Raw genomic sequence first — 27159 nt, forward strand, 5'->3', positions numbered from 1 at the left:
ATATTGCAATTTCTTCTTCTAGCTACCCTCCATTCCACATCCAATCCCACCCCACAAATACAGCTTCCATGAACTATTTAATATGTAACTGCTCACACTTTAAAAAGTTTCATAACATACAAAGAGATACATATGTCTCTTTCTCTCTCAAATGTTTACTGAGCTCTTTATCCACGCCAGGCAACGTTGTAGGCGATGAGAACACAATAGCAAATTAAGACAGAATCCTGGAATTAGTTTTCCAGTAGGAGGAGAGGGGCAGTAAGCATGGGAATGAATAAGAATTTCAGATTGTGATGAGGCATCTGAAAAAAAGAAAACTGGGTGAGAGTGGTAGAGAGTGATATGGGTTGGTGGATGGCCAAGGTGATTAGGAGAGGACCTACTGGTGCTGAATGACAATGAGCTGGAGAGGTGAAGATCTAGGGAAAGAGCATTCCAGGGAGAGGAAAAACTTAGGTGCTTTTAAAGAAACAGGATTGCAATAGATACACTGATCCACTATATATGCTACACATACAAGATGTATTGCTCTTGCCTACTTCGCCATATATTATAAATGGATTTCCCCATCAGCACCCAGTCTGTGTCACTCTTTTTTGATAGCTGCATACTATTCCATAGTGTTGCTATCCATCACGTATTTAATCAGAATTTCCCTGTTGATGGACATTTAGGTTGTTTCTGGTTTAGAGCTGCTGCAAAAATGCTGGAAAGGACAGCTTTTTACACTTGCATTCCTATTTCTACAGAAAACATTTCCAGGAGTAGCCCTGCTACCTCAGTGTCCATTTGTGTGCACAGGTTTTCATCCGCTAAAACCCTGGGATGGCCATGAATTTTCATATCAGCCTCATGCTCAGAAGCATAAAAGATAAACTTTTATTAATTTATTTATTTAGGCGTGGAGCCCTACTCGGGGCTTGAACTCACAACCCTGAGATCAAGACCTGAGCTGAAATCAAGAGTGGGACGCTTAACCCACTGAGCCACCCACGCGCCCCCTAAAAGGTAAACTTTTAGATTAAAGAAGCAAAACAAAGTACTGTGTGGAAAACTAAAAGGGGAGGGTACTGAGACCCCGATTCACTTTAAAGGTGGAATAACTTAAGCGAGGACAGGAAGATGGCAGAGAACAAAAGAGAGAGAATACAGGAATGCCGGCTGGTGAGGCTTGCATCGGAAGATGGGAATTCTCTGTCGTGGAATGGCCCAGACCTTGAATAAGCATGGCGTTGTGAAGTAAAGCGGTTGTCAGGCTAATCCTGTGTGTGAATCACAGCACAGAGCAGGATGTCCTTGGGAAAACTTTCTCTTAAAGTTGATAGTCCTGTGTCTCAACAGCCCTAAATGAGTATAAATGGCCAGTATCGTCAGAAACTCCCTACTGATGCACTGATTCATTCAATGAAACATTCGTTAAGCACATTCCCTATGTCAGGCATCATACTGGGCACTGGGAATAGAAAGAAGATGAAAAGATACTGACCTCAAGTTGTTCAATCTTAGCACAACAGCAATTATCAAGAAGAGCTTCTCACTTTCCTGCTGGAGCAGTGCCTCAACCCTGGCAGGTCAAGGCTTTTGAAAACCAATGGAGTGGATTCTTTCCTGAATTTCCATAATTATCCTATTCAGGGACCTGGAAGTTAATGACGTCAACTGCTTTTCTAAGCTGCGGGTCTCAGCAGTTTTTGTCTTTGTCTCTAGAAAAAGCCGTGCAGGCACAAAGACACTGCTAATTTAATTATATGTGAAGAACTAACCAAAGAGGGATCCATCGTCATTCAGTGCCCTATGGGTGATCCACGCTGAAGTATGGCGTCCAATGTTGAAGCAGTTGAAGGACAGTGTGGGTCACTCTTTGAGTCAGCTGCTTGTTTTGACATTTGTGTGTGTGTGTTGACATTTTTTTAGGAGTAGGTTAGGGAGTGCCAATCTTGAGTGAGAAGTCACTTTATTTTGGACACGCTGTATTTCCTCCTGTTGTGAATATAAGATAAAAACATTTATCTCAATAGCAATGCAGGTCTCCCTTTTATGAAGGAAGATCTGAGTTTTTATATCAAGTGCTAGTAAGTTCTGAGTAAACCCGAGGGCAATCACTTAATACCAAGTTTAAAGTGGGACACTCTTAAGAAAGCTTTAAATGGGTCTCAGAGAACTATATTAATAGGCTGTAACCTGAACTTTGTATTAATCAGGGGAATACATCATCTGTCATGGAAAAAAGGAAAAATCAATGTCCAGAAGATTTCAGGGAGCATTGACCACAGATCTGAAGAAAAAGTTAAAGCCAGGCTTGTTATAATGGAGATCTCTGGTTTCTTCACATTTATAGTACTTGATATCCCAAGTGTCAAGAGCTCAAGAAAAAACCAGCATTCATAAAAATTGCTAGTTTAATATTAAACACAATTTCAAACCACTTTAGCATAGGATTTGTTTTGAAAGGTACCCGACAGCTTTGTTTTTGAGCTGTCTCTTTTATCTTTAACATACAGGTATTTAAAATTTAAATTCATATCTAGATCTAGATTTTGCACTGTAACATGCAGTTGTTAAGAAACATCTATTCTCTGTGTGTCTACGCCTTTACTCTGTAATTTTTAGGTTAGTTGCACTCTGTCTAGACTCGTTGGAGAAAAATATCAACAGTACGTCCCCCCCCCCCTTGGGCTCCACGGGGGTGAATTACAGGAAACCTTTACAGGTACTCAGAACAACGTTATTTTCCTACTTCGTGTAATTGGGTCTAAGTATCTTTTGCTCCCCCCCACCCCATGTTTACCTAAACGCAGTCTGCCCTCGTGAGAAGCAGTCAATAAAGCACTAAGGGAATACTCAAGCAAATCCCATCATTCAGAAGAAAACCACTTCACCTAATGGTGCTTATAGAAGCTGGACGCACCAGAATAACCTTATTAGTTGGATATAGCTGGATACATCATGGAATAGGCCAATCCTCTGTTTAGTTTGCAAGGCCCTTGGCCGGGAGGAGGGAGGGGTGGAAAAGTTTGGGTGAAGGCTTTAAATGACTAGTCAAACAGACGGTGAGTCATTCAAAGTTTCCAGTTAATAATCCCCTCTGCCGGGGCAGAGCCTGGGCCCGAGCGCTTTACGAGCCACACTGCAGTTTTAAGTTGTACTGTCTCACGGTTTTATTCTCTTCTACCAAATGAATACATAAAATGTAAGACGCGCAGCGTCGGCTTTGAAATGTAGGGCAAAATGTGGCTGGGGGCGGGGAGAAGGAAGGTGGAAAGAGCGAGCACAAGGTAGGGAGACTGGGAGGCAGAGAACGCACAGGCTGGTGATGTGAGAAGGAAGGAATTCCAGGAGGGGAGCGCTGTGTTGTGCGCCTTAGAACTGCTGTCCGTTTCCCGGCATCCGGTGCCCAACAGGACGGCGAGGACCACCCCGGCGGCTGAAGTGTCGCGCAAGGACGCGCCCCCACCACTGCCCCCACCGGGTGACAGGTGGGGCCGCCGAGCGACGACTGGACCTCAGCCTCCTCGCGCTGCCTGCCGGGAGCCGGAGCCGCTTCCGGTTGCTCTGGGGTTCCGAACTCCGACTCCCGTCGGCCCCCGGGAAAACCGCAGTGAGGTCACGCGGGCTCTGCCGGAACTCGTAGTTCCATCTGCTGCCGCGCTTCATAGTCGGAAACGGGGAAGGGCAGGGGCAAGAACTACCGAGGCGAAGGTACGGGTGGCGGGGAGGGGTCAATCCGCGCCGGCGTGGGGCTGGCGCTGAGGCGGTCCGAGGTGGTTGGGGTTGGGTGGGAGGAGATCCGCTCGCACACACGAGGAGGGTTGAGCCGCTGCCGCCGTTGTCGTCGCGAGTGCGGAGCTGGGACTGGAGCCTTCGCCGCGACGACGCCGGGGATTGTGTCGCTAGCCCCCGGCGCCTCTGCCTTGCCGCTTCGCCGGGTCAGCGCGGCCTGCTCCTGCCCGGCCCGTCGCCCCCGCCTCCATTTCCCGCCCTCTCTTCACCACACACACGGCCCCCCCGATCATGGATCCGGGCAGTGGCGGTGGCGGCGGCGGCGGCGGTGGGAGCAGCAGCGGCAGCAGCAGCAGCGACTCGGCGCCCGACTGCTGGGACCAGGCGGACATGGAAGCCCCCGGGCCGGGCCCGTGTGGCGGCGCCGGCGGCCCCTTGGCGGCGGCGGCGGCAACGGCGGCGACCGAGGCCCAGCGTGAGCACCTCAGTGCGGCCTTCAGCCGGCAACTCAACGTCAACGCCAAGCCCTTCGTGCCCAACGTCCACGCCGCCGAGTTCGTGCCGTCCTTCCTGCGGGGCCCGGCCCAGCAGCCCCCGCCCCCAGCTGGCGCCGCCGCCCCCAACCACGGAGCCGGCAGCGGCGCGGGAGGCCCTCCGGGTAAAGGGCCGGGACGCGCGGGGCGGCCTCAGGGCGCGGGAGGCAGCCGGGCTGCGGGGTGGGAGCAGCCAGCCTGGGCCCGGAGCCCACTGGGGATGGGGGTGGGGTGCGGTGGGCTCGGGCGGCGCGCCCCGCGGGGCCCGGCGGCACGTGGAGCGCTGACAGCGGCGCCGGGCGCGGGCAGCCCTGGGTGGGGCGGCCCAGGGCCGGGGAGGCCGCCTGCGCGGGGCGGCGGCAGCGGTGGAGGGCCGGGCGGGGCAGGGGTGGCATGCGGGGGACACCCGCGGGGCCTGGGGGCCGCTCCTCCCCCCGGGGGGGGGGGCGCAGCCACCTCCTGGAAGTGGGGACCGTATGGGACGGAGACCGGGCCGTGGCGGGTCAGTGCCACGAGGCCTAGAAGTGAGGACAGATGGAGCCACGAGTGGGTTGGGTGGGCGTTGAGAGATCCGAGGAGTTGGCGAGGACGATGCTTGAGTTTTCTCTTACCCTTAGGCCGAGGCGAGAGAGCAATTTCTATTATTGAAACTGTAATTGCGTTTTAAATGTCTGTGACACGGAACCGTCCTGAAGGAATCCCAAGATGCATTGCAGCCTTGTGATCCGGCAGAAACTGTTGGCTATCAATACAAAAATCTTGGTCACCCTTAGCATTCGTAAGCGTGTAAAGTTTACAAAGTGTCAGCAAGTTAAAGTTCTTCACTTAAATGTTAATGTGTTAGGCAACGACATTGATCTGTGTGCCCTTTACCTTAAGTGGGACGTGGACTTTTCTCTTCAGTGACACGTTTGGAATCTTCGTTGCGTTGAAATCGTTTACCTTATTCAGGTTGCTTGGCATAACTCGCTCTTTCTCTCTGTTCACGTGTCAGGAATGAGTCTGAGCATTTGTTAGGATTTAAGAGTCATGTGCCATTCTCATCAGAGCTGGTAGGCATTCTTTCTGTGGTTTCAAGTTGAGTTCAGTCTTTAAGTCTTACTGGTTCTACCTCAGTGATAGCATGCTTGCAGGAACCGATTTATAGGAATGTCAAGTGTGAGTACTTTATACTTCTCAGAGAGAGGTGCTTATGTTGGGAACTGTCAGTTTTGTTTTAAAGAGAAAAAGAAAGGAAAAGGTGGAATGTCCTTCCCTTTATTTAACTAGGGTATCAGGAACTGGGTCATAGATGTTCCCAGCAATTTGTGAGAGAGAGTGGATTGTTGATTTCTCCTTAAAGTTCTAAATTGTGGTATTTCTTAGATAAGTGGACATCATAAAAGTGCTCTGGGAGGTTAGTTTCTTCAGAAAACTTTGCTATAGGGGCGCCTGGGTGGCACAGCGGTTAAGCCTCTGCCTTCGGCTCGGCGTGATCCTGGCGTTATGGGATCGAGCCCCACATCAGGCTCCTCCGCTAGGAGCCTGCTTCTTCCTCTCCCACTCCCCCTGCTTGTGTTCCCTCTCTCGCTGGCTGTCTCTATCTCTGTCGAATAAATAAATAAAATCTTAAAAAAAAAAAAAAGAAAATTTTGCTATATAGTTTTCTCTCCAGAGGCAAGAAGAGTTTGGAGAAATACTTTTTCAGAGTGTGTATGTGAGTACAGAGTTTGGATTTGGTTGTTTTATTGACTGGTATTTCTTTATTTATATAGGCCCTTGATATTTTCTTTTTGAGTAAGGAAATGCAGTTCTTACTTTTTGCTTAGATCAAGCCATTTTGGTGGCCCAAACTAGTTCATTACCACCTCCTGACAGTGTTGGTTTCCCCATACTTCATCCTGTAGATTTCCTTTTATCCAGCCATTTTCTTTTTGCCCCCCCCCCTTCCTTTGGAGCCACTAGCACCACTTGGGCTGTACCTAGAACTCCCATTTCCAGCCTTTGTAGCCATCAGCCATCAAAGGACAGTCATCCTTAGAGCAGTGGTGGTCAGGAACGATGGTTATTGTTGAGTGGTTAGGCAGTATCTCTTAGGCGGGGGGACTGCTTTTCTCTCCCTGATATTTGCCAATTTCAGCTTTACTCTTACCCCTTTTCTCTGTCACACTACTCGGAGTTGGAGATGTAAAAGTGCGTGGGGAAGTGGTTGTTGGTAGGAAGATTCCCTGCATTGTGGTCAGTTTTTTCTTTTTTTATCGGAAGCCTATTTTGGTGTTACTGCCTTTATCAGATGCTTCTACAAAATACCTGTTAATGTTAAAAAATAATCCTCTGTAGGATGTTTATTTAGAAAAGAATGGGTTTTCTAAATTGAGGTCCATTGGATTGCATTTTCCAGACCATTCAGGTCCATAAAATATTGTTAAAGCAGGGAACTGTGCTTGGAAGAAGCAGGGAAAAAGCTGGAAGTAGCACTTAGATTGAAATTCACAAAGGGGGGAACCATAAAATTTGCAAGTTTTTTTATAGTGAGGAAATAGTCGGTAGGGCAAGCATGTTTTCTTTTGTTGTCAAGCCATAACTGAAATTTGTGGTGGGTGTGTTTTGAAACTAAATACCAGGAGAACTCTTGAAGGAGTCTGTTTAGAGGTAGAGCACCAGAATGAATGACTTATAAAATGTATCTATCTAGAATGACTATCTGTCATTTCTCTTGAAAATTGGCTGCCTGCCTTCCTTCCTTCCTTTCTTCTCTCTCTCTCTTTTTTTTTTTGGAAATACTTTCAGTGGGCCTTGAGCAAGAAGATGCTTTTGCCCAAAGTGTCATTTACCTTACTAGAAGGCTGCTAGTTAGCCTGTTTCTAGCTGTCCCAAGTCAGAACTTGGGATTTAGTGTTGACCTTGAATCCCTTTGAAAATTTAATATATGTTTCCAAAAAAATGATTAAGTAGAACACAGTTAAGTGTAATTAAGTATAATTCATTTAAGTGTAATTCTCTGCAGATCCAAGTAAATTGGCTAAGTGATGCTTCTTAAAGTAGAGGTCCTGAAATAAATGAAAATGTAAGACAGGGGTTATTTGTACTAGAACTAACGTTTTCTATGATAGAATGTACTTGAAGTTCCACTTTGCACCCAGTTCAGTCTTTCTGTTGTTGTTGTTGTTGTTGTTAAATGAGAAACAGATTCAGCGGTGGTGATCAGGGTTACTTGGTGTCTTGGTTTATTTGGACTGCTGTAACAAAATACTCCAGACTGGGTGGCTTTGAAACAACAGAAGTTTATTGCTCACAGCTCTGGAGGCTGGAAGCCCAAGATCTGGGTTCCAGCCTGTTCAGGTGAGTACCCTTTTCAGGATAGCCAACTGCTGACTTCCTGTGTCTCGAGGCAGAAGGAGCAAGGGAGCTCTATGGACGACCTCTTTTTTTTTTTTTTTTTTTTTAATGAAGGTAATAATCCTATTCTTGAGGGCTCCACCCTCATGACCTAGGGCCTCCCAAAGGCCCCACCTCTTTATAACATTAGGCATTAGGATTTCAATATAGGAATTATGGGAGACACAAATATTCAGACCATACATAGCACTTGGACTTTCAGGACAGCCGGAGCTTCTAAAATAGTGGTAGAGTGTTTTTTCTGCCACCCCACCCTCAACACCTCTCAAAAGTCTGCCATTAAAAGCAGTACTAAATAAAACTAGCAGTCCTCAGGAGGCCGTCAGAAGATTTGTCTCCAAAATGTTGCACATTGTGTTGTGAAACTTGAATTTTAAAGAGAAATGGTCTAGTTTGTAGTGTTTGGGTTTCGCTGGATGCCTTTTTGTGGAGGAGGGATTTTTTTTTTTAACGGTTGAGCTATAACTCACTATAAAATTTACCTTTAGAACTATACAGTGGTTTTTAGTATATTTACAAAGTTAAGCAACCATCACCATTTGGTGAATGCTTGTTAATCACTCATCTCTCAAAGGTGACGTCTTCAGAGCCACCGGAGTAGAGAAGATCCAGAATCGAAGTAGTAGTTGTTTTGTCCAGAAGGGCTCTTAGACTTTATTTACATTAAACAATACCCGTGGAAACTGAAAGATAAGGTTAGATAGTTGACAGAAAAGATTCTTGAGATTTGTTTCTCTTTCTGTAAGACCGAAGGGCTGCAACAACAATTCAGCTGTCAAGGATTTTTCAGGCTTCCGTGGGACAGTAACTGGAATAGAGTAAGCAGAGGAAATCAGGGGAAAGTATTGTTCCTGGAGTGTCATTTCTTTTCCTACCTAATTTTCTACCTGGTTATTTCCTTTCCTGCCTTACCTTATTGATTATTAGACTGTTAGATTTGGGCTCTTATTTCAGGATTTTACAAACTGTTAGAATTTTTGATTTTGAGTAAACCCTCTTTGGGTCAGGTTTTATTTAATGTAGTTAGTACATAGCTTTTTGCATTCTTTTATCCTTTGCTTATTTTTCACCTTTTCTGGAATTGTACTGCATGAGAAGACAGCAATTAAAATCTGTCGTGCGAGTTAGGGAAATGTAGAGGACAGATTTTAAACCTTGTTTTGCTTGCTGTTGTTCACTGGGGAGGAAATACCTTTTTTTTAAGTTAATTTTTTTAGAGAGAGTGCACACACACGAGGGAGAGGGGGAGAGAATTCCAGGCAGACTCTGGAGCCCGATGCTGGACTCGATCTCACGACCCTGAGATTACAGCCTGAGCCAAAAGCAAGAGTTGACGCTTAACCGACTGTGCCACCCAGGTGTCCCAGGGAGGAAATGGCTTAAAGTGTTAAAATAGTATTGTCTTTCTGGTTGAAAAGAAAGGAATGAATGAGATTTGATAACGTTTTGGGGTGAATTAGCAGAATTAGAATGAAATGTGTTGAGATGTGGATCTCTGGCTTTGCTTATATATATAGCAATTAACAAGCAAATGTTTTCATGCCTTCAGAACACAGGATGCTGTGCTAGGCACTTGAAGGGATGCCACCGAGATGATTAAGTTGTGATTCCTCAAGGAGCAAAGAAAGGGATGGATCAAATACCCATTTTACTCTAATGGGAGACCCAAGGTGGTAAGAGGGCCAAACAGAGGGGGTCGAAGGCTTTCAAAGCTGAGAGGAGGAATTGTCCACAGGTTTCCTTATGTAAGTCATTTCAGTCCTGTCACCCTAATCATAAAACTAAAGATGTATTTTCTGCTAAGTGTTCTTTGTGAATACCTTGGGGTTTTTTTAAATTGAGATCTAATTTATATACACAGTCCACCCTTGTGTTTCTCTATTTTATTAAGTTTGCTAGGAATTTGCTGGAGTAGGGCATTGGTTATCTTTTTTTATTACTCGAAGTATAGTTGACACACAATGTGATGTTAGTTTCGGGTGTACAGTATAGTGGCTCCTCCCGCCAGAGGTAGAGCTCCCGTCTGTCACCACACAGGCGCGATTACAGCGCCACCGCCTGTGCCCCTGTGCTGTGCCTTGGGTCCCTGTGAGCACCCCTGGCTTTTCTGTTTACACTGTTTGTTGGCTCTTTCCCACGAGCAGCAGTAAGTGACTGTAGTTCTGGTGGTGTATCTGTTGGCCATGTTCATTTACGGTGCACCATTCTATTCACAGTTCTTAAAAATCTTTGGGAAGCAAGAATTTGGCCACTAGTTGAAGGTTCTCGATTGTTCTGGACCCTTAGACTCCTTTTTCAGCTGCAGTTGTTGATTCATACCAAAGCTGCTTAAAAGTTTTGTCCTTGTTTTCAGTAGATTTTAACAAAGCGTGGCTGAGCTGTAGATGTGTTTGGTTTTTTTCATAAGTGGCTTTGTTCTGAGGAAACCTAATTGTTACGGTACTCCAAGTTGAACCAGATCCCCAGCATAATTCTGCTTTCCAGGTGAGAGAAACATTTAGTAAGGATTTTCTGAGCATCTTTTATTAGCCTGGCCTGAGAGTGGTGACACCAAATTCCAGACTGTATTCCGGCTAGGTAATGGTAGGTCACTTCACTTGAAACAGACAAAAAGTGCATACTTGTGAATGTCATTGGGGCAGCTTCTTGGTTGAGCATTTCTGCAGAGCTCCAGTGGGTTACCATACTACCAAGCGGTTTGTGTCCATCTCCTTCGGGTGGTTGACATTGGTTGCATATACGTGTTTTTCTCTTCTCTTTGTACTTTTTTGGGTTGTCCGAAATGGTTTCGGTTGATGTATTTCAAGTATATTTCAAATTGTTTTTGACATAGGTGGGATATAGATCATAGACAAATGTTTTACGGTTGATTGAAGAACACAGTGGGATTTTAACTCTACAGAAAGCCTAATCAAGTTGGTATATAGAGTCGTGCGTTAGTGATCGAATAAATAGGATTTTGGAACGTGAGGGCTGGAAGTGACCCCAGCAGTAATACAATTGCCTCATTTTGGATAAAGAAACTGAAGCCTAGAGATGCTAAGTGAAGGCATAAGGTCACTTACAGCTTTAATGCCATGGTTGATTCTAGAATCCACATTTGCCAACTTCTAGTTCAGTGCTCTCTACATACATCACTGTTTAATAACGGGGAAGAGGGTATGCATAGAGCTAATACTACAACCATCATAGTGTTCTCACTCGGGAATTTGCCTTTCTTATATTTCATTCTTAAATTTTTGTAATTATTTTGGGGCTTTGAATTGCTGGTTGTAATCATAAATTTACTGAGCAGTTACCACTTGCTTAATGTGGAATCTTCATGACACTCTCTTGAGGTAATAGATACTGTTAACACATTTTACAGGTAAGAAAATGAAGGCTCAGAGAAGCTAAGTATGTTGGCGAGGTGACACCGTTGACTAAATGCAGGAGCTAGGATTAGAATCTAGGTCTGATTTCCGAGCTTATTCTAGTAATGGTTTCCCTGCTAGCCCGTTCCTTGTGATTTGATATTAAAACGATCTTTTTGGCTGAGATACTTTTTTTCAGAAAAGGCGCCCCTGAGCGTGTGGGCTTTGGCTCTGTCTCCGTGTTCTGTCTCCGTGGGAGCAAAGTCACATTCTCATGAGGAGGCAACGCTCTAAAGTAGTATTTTGAAATCGCTTCTTCATACGTTTTAGGAAATGATGATGTAAAGTCATTTAAACAGCTCTGTTCACTACTGTCTGTGACATGATGCCTTTTACTTTTAGAATGTTAGGTAGTTAAAGCAAAACCATGGACCTTTGTGTGTGTCCTGTGGGCTCTTCTTTCTGTGTCTGCCTTTACTGTTTTCTGGTTTTGTCTGTGAGAGAAAAATACTCCGCATGCAGTTTTGGTGAGACTACGTGGTCACCTGAGTGCTAGGGGAGGTGCAGTTCCTTACTCGGACTGTGCTTGAACATCTCTGGGACGTTGGTTCTCTAACCCCTTGTTAAAAAGTCAGCACATGGAAGGTTGATGTTACTCTCTTTAAGCCCTGATGGGAATGTAGTAAACATAAGACTGCTGAGAAAACGGGACCGATAAGACCACAAGGAAACTAGCCCTGTGAAAAAAAAGCAAAAGGAAAGCGGAAGTGGATTCAGTAAAATCAGTTGTATGCTTATTCTGTATGGTACGTGTGCTGTGCCAGACTGTAGGGACTGCAAGAGTAGAGAAAAAAGTCTCCATACTGCAGAAAACCACCGTCGTTCTGGAAGTCTGTAATCTCCTTAGGCACCGGGACGAAGATCTGTGTGTGTGCACCTGTAATTGAGGGCAGGGTCCTAGCCTAGAAGGGCTCCGAGGAGGGATCATTAGCCTTCAGGTGCTGGGCCGGGTCGGGAGTGTGCTCGAAGTGGAAGATCAGGTGTGGCCAGTTTGCAGAGAATGAGCGCTGCTCGGGCTGTGCACTTGCGGCGCCTTAATGAATTGAAATTCAGTAAAATTTAAAATGCCATTCCTCGGTTGAGCTACCACCTTTCAAGTGCTTAATAGCCACGCGTGGCTTGGGACTATCTATGACAGCACAGAGAACACGTCCATCACTGCAGACACTGGTGTTGGACAGAATTTTGTCACACTATTTCTCAACTTCTGCACAGTGTAACACACTGTGACTTCTGTGACAGCACTGAAATTGTTTTTATTTTTTTCTTCAGTGAGGATACCATTTAGCTACCAGGACTAAGGAATTTTAGGGTAGCTATTTTATATATTGCTGTTCATTGTGTAAAGAGGATTCAAGATCAGTTTTATATCTAAAGCAGTACACATTCAAATTGGTTATTTATGAAATATACAGATTAAGCACTTCTCAAGAATTGGCCAGACATTTGTGTTGAAAACATGTAGCTTGAATTATAACATAGTTTTCATTATCTACCACCTGTTTGACCTTGACTAACTTGTGCTGTACTGATGAGCTGGCAAAGTAGGAGTCTTCGTGTTGAAGTCTTTTATTTTTATTTTTTATTTTTTTAAAGATTTTATTTATTCATTCGACAGAGAGAGAGACAGCCAGCGAGAGAGGGAACACAAGCAGGGGGAGTGGGAGAGGAAGAAGCAGGCTTATAGCCGAAGAGCCTGATGTGGGGCTCGATCCCATAACGCCGGGATCACGCCCTGAGCCGAAGGCAGACGCTTAACCACTGTGCCACCCAGGCGCCCCCGTGTTGAAGTCTTTTGATTCACGGTCAGATATTTCTTTTCATTTCATTTCATTTCAGTGAGTTCCACGCTCACGCTCAACATGGGGCTTGAACTCACGAGCCTGAGAAAAAAGAGTCTCATTCTCTGTTGACTGAGCCAGCCAGGTGCCCCTCCATGATCAGATCTTTTTTTTTTAATTTATTTTTTAAATTATTTTTATTTTTATTATTATTAACATATATTATTTGTTTCGGCGGTACAGGTCTGTGATTCATCAGTCTTACACAACACACAGCGCTCACCACAACACATACCCTCCCCAGTGTCCATCACCCAGACACCCCATCTCTCCCACCCCCCTTTCACGCCAGCAGCCCTCAGTTTGTTTCCTGAGATTAAGAGTCTCTTATGGTTTGCATGATCAGATCTTTTTAAAATATTTATATTCTTTTTTATAAAAATTACAGTGAAATCATGGGGCGCCTGGGTGGCTCAGTTGGTTAAGTGCTCTTGATTTCCGCTTTGGTCACGATCTCGGAGTCCTGGGATCTAGCCCCACTTTGGGCTGCATGCTCGTTGGGGAGTCTGCTGCTCTCTTTGTTCCCTCTCCTTCTTCCCCTACCCCTGCTCTTTCTCTCAAATAAATAAATCTTTAAAAACAAAAATTACAATGAAATCATGTAACATACAATTAACCAATTTAAAGTGAATAATTCAGCCAGTGTTGTGTAGTCACCACCTCTGTCTAGTTCGAAAACATTTTCTTCACCCCAATAGGAGACCTGTGCCCATTAAGCAGTTACTTTGCATTCCCTTCTCCTCCTTTCAGCTTCTGGCAGCCACCAGCTTGCTTTCTGTCTCTATGGATTTACCTATTCTGAACATTTTATATGAGTGGAATTGTACAGCATGTGACCCTTTGTCTCTGGCTTATTTCACCAGGACCAAATTATCTCTAACAGTCTAAGATTCAGATTATCATTGATGATAAAGCATAAGCAGTAATACTGCCTGACAGTGTTCTGGTAACGTCTTTCACTTCTTGTTTTAAAATTTGTGGTGATATACCCAGTATCACACCTAGTTCTTTAATCTTCAGTTATCATGAACCAGAATATTGGTTTCCCTTTTAATTTGGGGTATGGCAGGTTACTCATTGTTGCGCTCTGATAACTTTCCCATTAATTAGAGTTGTTCCTTTTTTGAATACTTGACAAGGGTGTATTTCTGAACATGGAAATACCATTGGAAAATATGAAATCGTAATGTCACTGCTCACTCCTCAGGAGGTTTACCAACTTTTCCTTCACTGGGGATATGGACTGTGCAGGGCCTGAGAAACCACAGTCATCTGTTTGCTGAACATGAATAAATAAATGACTTTGGGCCCTAGTAGAATTCTAAGCCCTGGCTCCTTAGTGCTAGTAAAGTCAGGATGTGATATGCATTATATGAGTAAGACCTGAGTAGAGTGAACTGGAAAGGGTTGCCTCTGTGTGTGTGTGTGTGTGTGTGTGTGTGTGTGTGTGTGTGTAGACCAGGTACAATAATATTGAGAAGTTTAAATTTAAAAGAACATCTTGCTCTCTCTGATATTTCTGGTTCATTACTGCAAAAATACCGGTTCACAAATGTCGCTTGCATTTTTGTTAGGTTTATAATGGGATCCGCATCTGGATGCGTGGAAAGCTTTTTTCCACCTTGGGGAAAGTATGGTCAACTTTTTATTTTTGGGCCTTTTAATACCATTAGGCATATATTAAGCACTTTATTGATTTTGGTACTTGACTCCGTCCCTGTGAGCTTTACAAACTTAAGGCATACATATTATAAACAGGGCGTTTTGAGAAGTAAAGCCATGAGCATATTTTCATCATGGTGCGTTCTGCAGCCACGGAGGTGGTCTGGTGACTGATGTCATTATCCTGAGAGTGCCTTACAGTCTTCTGTATGTATTGTGTATTTGTAAACCTAAGAGTTGGTTCTGGAACTGGGTGGTCAGGTATGTGTATTGTTTGGTTTTGTAAAACTCAGCTGCAGTTCAGAATATCTTACTCCATGATCTTTTTCCTGCCCTAAAACGCTACATCATCTCTAACTCAATTTACTTTTATTGAGTAAGTTTGCAGCAGGGGCTGTTTGAAGAAGGGCGAGATGGTGCTTGTCTAATTTGGAAAAGCCCAGTTGGGTCGGCTTTGTCTGAATGTTAGGTGGGAGTGATTGCAGTTACGTATTTCAGGGTGTTTGGAGGGGATTGAATGAGTCAGCACATCAGGGCTTGTTAAAAATCCGTTGGAGTTAATTTGCCCCCACCTCCAGCGCTGTGTGGATTCGTGAGTGCCTCCGTCCATTTCGTACTCAGTCATGCTGGTTGATAGAGTTGAGTGTATCCTGGTGCATGTTAGGGGGGAGAGACTCACGTGTTGAATATCTCCTTGGTGTCAGGCGTTACTTAATAGACACGAAACAAATCTATTCTCTCATTTAATTCTCTTAGTGGTCCCATCAGGTAGATAGCCTGTCATTTTCAGAATTCCAGTGAAATAGCTACAATCTCACAATTCGAAGTGACAAGCCAGCGTTTAAAGCAGGCATCAGCCCAGTGCCAGCCCCTTACCACTACCCAGTGCTGCCCCCTCCAGCCCGAGGGAGGCATGTGAACTTGATTCACTTAGCACAGCCTGGCCTTCCCTGAAAATTGAGCAATTTTCCTTACCCTACACGTAAACTTTTCTTTGAGAAAGGAAAACAAAATAAAGGTATAATTCCTGGTCCCTCCAAACCTCGTTCAAATGATTTTTTTTAGCTTCTGTTTATATCCTGCGAATCACGAATCACATAGGCTGGGGTCATCTTAGACCTTTCACTCTTCCTTCCTCCTCCTGCCGGAGGATGCTTGTTATCTTTCCACTCAACCCCACCTCTCTAGTGGTCCCAGGGCATGCTTGCCGGTATTGGTGATGTTGGTCTCTCTGCCAGTGGTGTTTTTTTCTTTCTCTAGTTATCTCTTTGCCACCGTTGATGGACCTTCCCAAGTGACACTCAGCATGTCACTTCTCTCTGAAAAACTTGGTTGCCCTTTACCTTTCAGGAACAGGAAGTTACTTTCTTCAACACTTCACATTGTTGAAGACTGGTTCTAAAACTTTGTCTTGACTTACTGTTGTTTCTGTGCAGTGATTTTAAATAGGCGCTTTGCAGTTTATGGGTTCATTATTTATTATTCGGTTTGCAGGATTCAGGTGACTTCAAATTCTTTGATACCTTTTGCATCTTGTAGATTTTTTGAAGCAAGGGCACTTTCATATTGGGATATGATTTAGGTTTGTCAGATACAAAAAATAAATTTACATATTTGCGTATCAGTATATATTTCTCATACCTGTCTTCCAGGGATGTCACAAGTAGATTTTGCAGTGTGACAGCTGTGGAAACTGGATTGTTGCTTGATCTTAGAATTTTAATATAGGACAAAACTGGTGTCATTGTAATCACCATTTCTGACATGTTGTAAGGGATCCTTTGCATTTCAAGGACTTTATGTGAATGTCCTTTTTATTTTATTGTTATCAAATAGAATTTATTCAAGGATCTTAGTAATATTGTGTGATTATGGAATCTTATAAAAGAGCTAATCATAGCCTTGTTGGCCTGGAGCTACCAAGAGAGGATCTAGAGAAATAATGTTATTTGGTGAGCAAAATCTTAATAATTTGATCTGCACTGGGCTGTGGATTTGATCTGCACTGGGCTGTGGATTACTTTTATAATATCCTTGAAGGAAAAGTTTTATAAAGCAAATTAAGAGAATAAGTATACCTTTATGAATACATTTCAGTTACTGAAAATGTGGTAAAATAGGCTGTAATTGGTAGGTGTTTAAAAATATTTTTTTAAACAGAGACTTGTAATTTGAACACCTGAGTTAGCTGCTGTTGGTCTAAATTACTGAGGTTTTTGCTGTGTTATTGAAATTCTATTTTTACCGCATTTTAAAAGATACATGAAAATGGATGTGTGGGACTTAATTTTTAATAGAACGTATTTCTGTTAAACAGCACCTGTAGAACCTTCTCGAGAGGAACAGTCATTGTTGTGTGAAGGTAATTTTCTATGATATGACCCTTTGAATGTCTAATTGAGAAAACATTAAGTTGTCTATGGTGTGTGAAGCCTGGATATTGTTTTGTAAATATATATTCTATCTCAATTTCTTGTCTAGGTTCAAATTCAGCTGTAAGCATGGAACTTTCAGAACCCGTTGGTAAGAAAATTTCTGACCCTATTAATATAGTAATATGAAACCCCTTCAGGATAGAAGGTGCAAATATAAGTGTCATGGTTATGGTAATGCCTGCATTTAAAACTGACTTTGAGTCTTTGCTGTTGGGATTTAGAAAGCAGCTCTAGTTGGACGTCAGCAGTGCGGTGGTACACTGAGCCTGCCCTCGTGAAAGCCGAGTGGAAGAGCGCTAAAGGCAGTTGAGGGGCTTGGGCTTGTTAGATTTCCTTTGTGAAAAATTTCCTTCCTTTTTGCAACTTGTTGCACTTAAGGGTGTCAGATTCCTCAGGTCATTGATAAAGTTGATGCCAAATGACTTGCAGAGGGAAAAGCAAAGATGTTGTAAATCCCACGTTCTGATTTGAAACTTTCCCATTTTCCGTGTGTCAGGACATCCTGACACTGGAATAACTGGGCTGTTAGGAATGGTACATCTCCTGTTTATAGTTTGTTTGTCCTTATGGAAATGAAGCTTTGTTAAAATAGCAAGCTCTCATAGTCTCTGAGTCAGCTCTGATGTCAGCAGTGGGGCCAGCTTGAAAGCTGTAATCCATTTCTGTTGTGAAAGAGATTTTCCTGCTTATGTTTCACTAGATGTTAGGAAGTAGAACTAAATATGCAAAGTTCTATTTGTTTGAAGGCATCTGTGTTTTACAGTACAGATTGTAAGTCTTTTTCAGAATACTAAGTTAAATGTCTTATTTCAGTAGAAAATGGGGAGACAGAAATGTCCCCAGAAGAATCATGGGAGCACAAAGAAGAAATAAGTGAAGCAGAGTTAGGGGGTGGTTCCTTGGGAGATGGAAGACCTCCAGAGGAGAGCGCACAAGAAATGATGGAGGAGGAAGAGGAAATACCAAAACCTAAATCTGTGGTCGCACCCCCTGGGGCTCCTAAGAAAGAACACGTAAATGTGGTATTCATTGGGCATGTAGGTAAGTTGCGCTCCCAGCGCTGAGACAGTGACCAGTCATGGGGTACATCAGCTACCTGGGGGTGTTAGTGAAACTGAGCTGAATTAATCTGAAATGTTTTTATTTTTAACTTGATAGATTTTTTTTTTTTTTAAGCTGGCAGAACATTGCCAACATTTTGTTGGGTAGATAAATAATCTTGTAATGGTGTGGAAGCTGGAAGAAAATAAGCTTCTGTATGTATGTGATGCACAATTGGTTTGTAGGCCCCCTGATGGTAGCCAAGCCTATTATGACATCTGGTGATTAATATCCTAGAAAATGTGCCTGTTGTTTTGTGTGAACTTCAGTTAATTTGTTAATTTTATGGGCCTCATCTAACCTAGATAGTTTAATTTTGTGTGACAAAGGAAATGAATAATTTGGAGTGACTTCTGGATGCTTGTCAGGTTACTGGTTTAGCACAAAACAAAACCCTATTTAATTTACTCAGCTCTTCCCTGACCATCTGACTTAGCCTCAAAATCACGAGAAGAAAAATACAGAATCATGTGTCCCTTTCTTCCCTTTATCTCTGCTTTCTCCGGAATATAATGCTACACCGTAAGACTTCTTTAGTAGCAAGAACTCCTTTGAAATTTGTAAAGGAACACCTATATTTGCTAAAATTAGTGAAAGGCAGACTACCTAAATGTAGTTCACAGCTCTTTGGCCACTTCGGCTCTCCCCTGAGATTCCCCTTGGGTAATTTATATTCTGTTGCTGCTGTGCTCTTAGCTGAAGGTCAGAGAGCAGTCTGTTCAAAAATTCTTCTTTATCAAAAGTAGTTCTAAATTCTTCATCAGTATAAATCATTGTAGAGCTGCAAGGGGTCTTGGCAGCTTCTTTTGCAACTGAAATTATTGAATTATATATGCTGATTGGTAACGGTATTAGTGCATATAGCGGTTGTTTTTTTTTTTTTTTAAGCCTGTGTTTTGCATGTTATTGATGTTGTTGTTACTTTTAGATGCTGGCAAGTCGACCATTGGAGGACAAATAATGTAAGTCTGTATTTTTTGTTAAATAATAGAGTTAACTTGATTGGATGAGTTTTGGGCACTGTAAACATACAGTCATACAAAGGAGATAAAACAGGTCACCTGAAGAAGTTATAAAGACATTACCTGTAAGGAAAGCTGATCTTTTATTTTTATTTTTTTAAAGATTTTTTTATTTATTTGAGAGAGAGCAGAGCAAGACTGAGAGAGCACAAGCAGGGCCAGGGGCAGAGGGAGAAGCAAGCGCCTCACTGAGCGGGGAGCCCGCCGTAGGGCTCGATCCCAGGACTCTGGGCTCACGACCTGCACCAAAGGCAGACGCCTAACCCCTGAACCACCCAGGTGCCCCGAGGAAACCTGATCTTAAGGAATTTTCGCAGTGTGATCATTGTTAGTATTTTTTGATAGATTGGAGGCATTCACTAGAATTCTTTTGTTATCACTGTCAAACTTTTATGGAACATTAATTAAATGTATTTTTGAAAGCTGTATTTTAGATTTTTTTTTTTAATAAAAGCTAATGTAGAACCCTAGATTATAGGAAATCTTGGTTTGCTTTGAATATAATTTTCTTAGGAATAATGAGAACCAGCACATGAGTCTGGTACTTGGGGGGGAAGGGAACTCCTTATTCCTTACTCATCAACTCTTTTAAGTCCTAGGTAGATTACTCAAAGACAGGTAGACTGGCTAGCATGCTAGATAATTTATCATAATCTTTTATCACATGTAGAAGCTATCTAAGTATGAAAACACCTCGGTTGATCTTTAGCAATGTATTCTAGTATTTTTTTTAAAAAATATTTTGTTTATTTATTTGACAGAGAGACAGGCAGTGAGAGAGGGAACATAAGCAGGGGGAGTGGGAGAGGAAGAAGCAGGCTCCCAGCAGAGGAGCCCGATGTGGGGCTCGATCCCAGAACGCCGGGATCACGCCCTGAGCCGAAGGCCGACGCTTAACGACTGAGCCACCCAGGCGCCCCAATGTATTCTAGTATTGAAAAAAGTTTTTTTAATTAGAAGGTCTTATAATTTTGGGGTACCTGGCTGGCCCAGTAGGTAGAACATGTGACTCTTGGTCTCAGGGTTGTGAGTTCAAGCCCCACATTGGGGACAGAGTTTTTTGTTTTTTGGTTTGGTTTTTTTCAGTGTTTTACAATTTTAATCCCTCCTGAATTATATCCATTTCTTTAAACTGTATCATCAGAGGGTCTAGAGAGCATATCTTCATTGTCTTGCCTTGTAGTCTTAGTTGGTAATATTCCCAGTTACTTCTGAAAATTCTATAACAGACCTTAAAATAAGCTATTAAATAGGAATCCTTAACTAAGGCTCTACGGATGGAATGCCCATTTGATTCTGTGTTTTAGGAGAATGTGTATTTTTTGCTTAGGCTGTAATTTTCATGGGCATTTCACTAGGATGCTGTGCTCAGCAGGCTAGCAGCACGCACTGTAGATGACCGCCGAGAACCCACAGAGAAGAAAGCTTAAACAGGAAGGCTTTGATTTGGATTGCGTCAAGGGAAGCAGTTCAGTATTCCTAAGGAATTGTTTTCAAATTGTAATCTTTGGTAATTTTTAAAAAATATTAAATATTGAAATGTATTAATAAGATTTAATTGCTTGGACAACACTGTTGGACAACACTTTTTTTATATTAGTATTTATATTTGCCCCTTAAAAAAATTTTATTCTGGGGGCTCCTGGGTGGCTCATTCAGTTGAGTGTCTGACTCTTGGTTCCAGCTCAGGTTATGATCTCAGGGTCTTTTTTTTTTTTTTTTTAAAGATTTTATTTATTTATTCGACAGAGATAGAGACAGCCAGCGAGAGAGAGAATACAAGCAGGGGGAGTGGGAGAGGAAGAAGCAGGCTCCCAGCGGAGGAGCCTGATGTGGGGCTCGATCCCATAACGCTGGGATCACGCCCTGAGCCGAAGGCAGCCGCTTAACCGCTGTGCCACCCAGGTGCCCCGAATGATCTCAGGGTCTTGAGATCGAGCCCTGCGTGGGGCTCTGCACTCATCAGGGAATCTGCTTCTCGCTCTCTCTCCCCCTTTCCCCCCCGCCCCACCCCTGCTTGCACTTGCACTCTCTCTCTAAAATAAATAAATTTTTAAAAAACTTTGTTCTGAAATAATTTTAGACTTACAGAAAGGTTACAAAAATAGTACAGAGTTCCATATACCTTTCATTCAGCCTTCCCTGGCGTTAACATAAGAAATAGCTGTAGTACAGTCCTCAAAACCAGGAGGTTCACATCGGCGCAGTACTGTTAACTAAACTGTGGCTCCTACTCGAACTTAACCAGGTTCTCCACGAATGTCGTTCTTCCGTTATAGAATCCCGCGTTGCGTTCAGTTGTTCCATCTTGGTCTCCTCAGCTTGCGGCATTGCCCGAGTCTCGTCTTCCACGACTTTCATTAACTTGAAGAGTGCTAATATGTAGGGTGTTCTTCGGTTTGGGTGCGACTGAAGTTTTTCAGTTAGATTGAGGTTTTACATTCGGGCAGGACTGTCACACAGGCTGTGTTGTGCTCTTCTCAGAGCGTCCCATCAGGGGTACCTCCTGTCAGCTCTCGACGTGTTCTGTTTCCTGCTGTGCTGTTAGCCAGGATTACTTGGTTAATGTGTTGTCTGCCAGGATTCTCCACAGTAAAGTTACTATTTTTCCCCTTTATCTGGGGAGAGAGAATTTGAGACCACGTACATATCTTTTCCTAACTTCCCATGATTTCGGCATCCGTCAGTGGTTCCTTTATTTTAAAGTTGCTGTTTTCTGGAGTTGAACTTCCCCAAAGAGCTTGATAGTTGTCTTAACTTCACTGAATAATTTATAATTCAGTTTTTACCTTTTTTCTTTGTTTTCAGGTATTTGACCGGAATGGTTGACAAAAGGACGCTTGAGAAATATGAAAGAGAAGCTAAAGAGAAAAACAGAGAAACTTGGTATAGTAAATTTTTCTGGCACTATAAATTACTTTTCAGGAGGCACAGCCTACTTAATGCTCTTGTAGTCTGCTTAGATACAAGTGCATGACGTCTGAGGTAGTGTCATAACAAAGGAAAAGTTTCCTTTCCCTTCATACTACAGAGTAGATCAGCTCCTGATGCCTTCAGAACTTGCACAGGGAACGTTTGGGAACATCCAGACTTCTAGAAATAGACTTGCTGGATAAGTTCTAAACCGTTCATTTATTTAAAGTTAAGATTTGACTGGGACATTCATGGTTTTTGTTTTGTTGTTGTTTTTAAATTGTATTCCTGTGTATTAAGGGAAAAGATCATCATCAGTGCTATACTAAAAAAATGGATTACATACTATGTAATACAGATGATGAGATCATTTAAATTAACACCTACTATTCTGGATTTTTTTTTAACTTATGTAAAGCATTTTCACATGGCAAAGAAATACTGAAATAATTTTTAACAAGTAACCCTTGCTCCCAAATGGTGGTTACTGGGTTTCACTTTTGAAAAATATCCTTAGATAGCCATTATTTGTATTATACTTTGTGCCAGATCACTATAGAAGCTCACAGTCATATTGGCATTGGTACAAAGTCGTCTTTCTGTGTATGTCATCAGCTTGTTTTCATAAATACGGTTTGCTTACAGAATATATACTGGTTTGGGGCTCCTGGGTGGCTCAGTTGGTTGAGCTCTGCCGTCAGCGTGTGTCATGATCCCGGAGTCCTAGGATTGAGCCCCACATTGGGCTCTCTGCTCAGCGGGGAATTGCGTCTCCCTCTGCCCTGCCCTTCCTCCCGCTTGTGCTCTCTGTCTTTCTGAAATAAATAAATACATAAAAATCATTTTAAAAAAAAAGAATATATACAGGGTTGAGGCACCTGGGTGGCCCAGTTGGTTGAGTGTCCGACTTTTTTTTTTTTTTAAGATTTTATTTATTTATTTGACAGAGAGCGCGTGCTCGCAAGTACATGCAGGGGGAGTGCAAGCAGAGGGAGAGGGAGAAGCAGACTCCATGCTGAGCAGGGAGCCGGATGCAGGACAGGATCCCAGGACCTTGGGATCATGACCTGAGCTGAAGGCAGACGTTTAACCAACTGAGCAACCCAGGCGCCCCCTGTTCGTGATTTAAATGTATGCCGGACATGAAGCTGGATATCGTCATTACACCTTCATGGTAGAAGAGTATCTTAAAAACTTTTGTTCTTAGCAATATTAACCTTATTTTAAAATTATTTCAGGTATTTGTCTTGGGCCTTAGATACAAATCAGGAAGAACGAGACAAGGGTAAAACCGTAGAAGTGGGCCGTGCCTATTTTGAAACAGAAAAGAAGCATTTCACAATTCTGGATGCCCCTGGCCACAAGAGTTTTGTTCCAAATATGATAGGTGGTGCTTCTCAAGCTGATTTGGCTGTACTGGTAAGTAAGAACTTTCCAATTCACCTGTGTATTTGCTAGCAGCTCCACTTCAGTGTTAAGTATTTGAGTTTATACTCTAAAAGCTAAAATTGAGGTTGCAGTGAGCTATAATACACAGTCACAGATGTCACTTTTGTCTCATCTGCTCAAGAAATCTTTATAATTGGATTCACTTACGAAAACATGTTTCATCTTTTCTCTACCGTTGCTATTACCTATGACTATGTCAGAGCTTAGTGTCCACTAAATGCCAAGCTTGTCCACTTTGTACATACCATGTGTGCTGTGGGTACAAAGCTGAGTAAGAAATGATCTGTTCAGTCATTTTGCGGGGTTGTTTTTGTTTCGTCACCATACCAGCCCTAAATCACATACATGTTTGAATTGCAAAATATAAAGGCATACTAGATTTTGGAAAATTGGGGGATCAGAAGAAACATTTACCAAAATCTTTAGCCATTTAGACATTGTGACATTCAAAAGCTTATAGGTTATAACTCATTTACTTTTATTTTCTTGTAAAAAGCTTCTGATAAAACTGAAAGGAAAGCTGTTTCACTGCTTAAGGGTATCCCTGAGTGTGTAAGAATAAACTATTGGATTTCTTGGACTAGGTCATCTCTGCTAGGAAAGGAGAATTTGAAACTGGATTTGAAAAAGGAGGACAGACGAGAGAACATGCGATGTTGGCAAAGACGGCAGGTGTGAAGCACTTGATTGTGCTTATTAATAAGATGGATGATCCGACGGTGAATTGGAGCAATGAGAGGTGAGCTTCGCTGTCGTGCTAGTTTTCACAGGCGTGTAAACGGAATAAAGGGTGTTTTGCTACCCTGTGCTTTTTTCCCTCTCGGGTTTTTCTAAAACCTTAATTTGTTTAATAATGAAACTAGAGTTCATTTGCTTTATATTATAATTGAGTTATTTATAAATATCCGTAGATATGAAGAATGTAAAGAGAAACTAGTGCCATTTTTGAAAAAAGTTGGCTTCAATCCCAAAAAGGACATTCACTTTATGCCCTGCTCAGGACTGACTGGAGCAAATCTTAAAGAGCAGTCAGATTTCTGTCCTTGGTACACGTAAGTAACTTTTTCTTCCTTTTAGAAAAACTTTATGTCTTTATAAGTAATTTTAGAAAACAGGGACTGTTGAGTAACTGTGACTTTAAAAATACCACGACCTTTGCTCATTTTTTTATTGGGTTGTCTTTTTGTTATTGCCTTGTCACTTTCTTGATGGTATCCTTTAAGGCACAGCAGGTTTTAATTTTGATGAAGTCCAGTTTATTTTTTTCTTTTGTTGGTTGTGCTTCTCGTGTCATACCTAGGAAAACATTGCCTAATTCAGTCATGAAGACTTAGCCATATTATTTTCTTCTAAGGTTGTTACAGTTTTAGCTCTTTTATTTATTTATTTATTTATTTATTTATTTATTTATTTATTTATTTTTTAAGATTTTATTTATTTATTTGACAGAGATAGAGACAGCCAGCGAGAGAGGGAACACAAGCAGGGGGAGTGGGAGAGGAAGAAGCAGGCTCACAGCAGAGGAGCCTGATGTGGGGCTCGATCCCAGAACGCCGGGATCACGCCCTGAGCCGAAGGCAGACGCTTAACCGCTGTGCCACCCAGGCGCCCCAGCTCTTATATTTAGACGTGTGTTTCATTTTGAGTTATTTTTTTGTTAGGTAAAATCTTAATGACTATAACTGTAAGTTTTCAAATTGGGAAGTGTGAGTCTTTAAATTTTGTTGTTCTTTATTTCTAAGATTGTTTTGGCTTTTCTGGATCCCTTGAATTTCTGTATGAACGTTAGGATCAGATTGTCATTTTGTGCCAAAAGGCAGCTGGGATTTTAATGGGGATTGTACTGAATCTGTGGAAGAATTTGGGGGGCGTTGATATCTTGACAATACTAAGCCTCCCAATCATATACTGTAGTTTTAAAGGGGAAATTATTTTATAGAATCCTGATTTGAGAACTGCAAAAGTCCATAAGAATTAAGTAACAGAATGTAGTCATTTTAGGGGCACTGGGGTGGCTCATTCAGTTAAGCGTCCCGACTCTTGATTTCAGCTCGGGTCATGATTTCAGGGTCATTGGACTCGTAGGGCTCTGAGCTTAGCGTGGGGTCTGCTTGAGATAATCTCTCTCCCTCTGCCCTTCCCTCTCCGCTCGCTCACTCTAAAAAAGGAAAAAAGAAGAATGTAGTCGTTTTATTGCAAAATGTAGGCCATTGCTATCAAATGTTTTTCTAAATCTTAATAAGTTTATGGGGAAGGTTTTTCATTATATTTATAGGGCTGTTTTGTTGTATTTTTAGTTTTCTGTGGAATGAAGGGGATGAACCAGATAATTAATTGGTTGAATAAGAAGAGTATGTGGGTAGAATGAAAGTATTATAACTGTGTTTTTCATATAAAGTTATGGTCTTAAAATTTTGATATTTTTATTGATTCTCTTTAATGGATATTGTTATGTTCTCAGTGGATTACCGTTTATTCCCTATCTGGATAATTTGCCAAACTTCAATAGATCAGTTGATGGACCAATCAGGCTGCCAATTGTGGATAAGTACAAGGTACCCAGAATATTTAAGAGATTGAGATTTATGGGAGGGAAGATCATTGTTTTGTGTTTTAAGTTATGAAACAATCCTAATAATTAACAACATAGCATAGATGTCTCTTTCTTAATGGCCGTTTGTTATTTAGTGTTACAGATGGATCATAATTTAATCAGCCAGCCTCCTTTATTCAGGCTGTTTTCCCAGTGAGTCAGTGATCATTTTTAGAGAGAAAGTCAGACAAGTAAAACTGCTGGACTCAAAGGATTTGCACATTGAAATTGGTGGATATTGACCCACAGTCTTCCAAAATACCGCCAGCAGTATATGAGTGCTGGTTTCACCATAGCCTCGCCAGCTTTGGATGTTAGTCTTTAAAATAATAGACTTCATTATTTTTAACTGGATTTTCAACTTGATTTTTTAAGAAGTTTTATCAGTATGTAACGTTTTGACCTCCTCAGATAATTAATTCTTTCATTAGCTCCTTGCTAAATTTCTTAAACAAGTATTTTTCAAATTTTATACATGAGGAAGCAGTCTCAGCTTTGAAGGAACTGGAATTTAAACAAATAATTGAAATCTTCATATGTAAAATTTTGTGCTGTTTCTGGTACTTTTTTTTTTTTAAGATCTTAGGCATACTTACTCATATTATAATTGCACATATGCTGATGACAGATAATATATTTCTTACCTATCCTTTAAGAGTAATCCTGATCATTCTGCCACTTGAGCTAAAGATTTTCTGAGTAAGCCCCATCAGATTTCACTTTGGGTTGTTGAACTGCTGTAGAATAGTAATAAAAGTCTACAACTTGGGTTTTTTTATTTCAAATTTAAACAGGATATGGGCACTGTGGTCCTGGGAAAGCTGGAATCAGGATCTATTTGTAAAGGCCAGCAGCTTGTGATGATGCCAAACAAGGTAAGAATTAGTAATGCTCTTTCTCATTTAAATTTTCTCTTAAAAATATTAGCAAAGAGTTAGAACTTTTCAAAAATGAAGGGATTTCCATTAAAAGAAACTTAACATCCAGGATTATGTTTTATTAATGTCAAGTACAAAATTTAGTACAGAATATAAGGTGTTATAGTTATCCAGTGACAAAATGGGGAAGAGCTAAAAGATGGAGCCTCAGGAGAGCT

The 27159-nt window shown here is 42.1% G+C and overlaps 1 protein-coding gene across 1 annotated transcript in view; it reads left to right on the forward strand.

The window, feature by feature from the left end:
• The first annotated feature begins 3754 nt into the window (after nt 1–3754).
• The window catches only part of GSPT1 (G1 to S phase transition 1), a 34820-nt gene continuing 11415 nt past the window's right edge, over nt 3755–27159 (forward strand). Inside the window, exons 1-11 of the mRNA XM_045783841.2 lie at nt 3755–4381; nt 16868–16912; nt 17032–17073; nt 17799–18026; nt 19015–19048; nt 21917–21994; nt 23260–23440; nt 24055–24209; nt 24382–24522; nt 25932–26025; nt 26858–26938. Coding sequence (XP_045639797.2) covers nt 4015–4381; nt 16868–16912; nt 17032–17073; nt 17799–18026; nt 19015–19048; nt 21917–21994; nt 23260–23440; nt 24055–24209; nt 24382–24522; nt 25932–26025; nt 26858–26938 — 1446 coding nt within the window. The 5' untranslated portion in view covers nt 3755–4014. The remainder of the gene's footprint in view (nt 4382–16867; nt 16913–17031; nt 17074–17798; nt 18027–19014; nt 19049–21916; nt 21995–23259; nt 23441–24054; nt 24210–24381; nt 24523–25931; nt 26026–26857; nt 26939–27159) is intronic.

This window comes from Ursus americanus, chromosome 2 (genome assembly GCF_024610735.1).
Source record: "Ursus americanus isolate L20-20 chromosome 2, mUrsAme1.1.p, whole genome shotgun sequence".
Lineage (NCBI taxonomy): Eukaryota > Metazoa > Chordata > Mammalia > Carnivora > Ursidae > Ursus > Ursus americanus.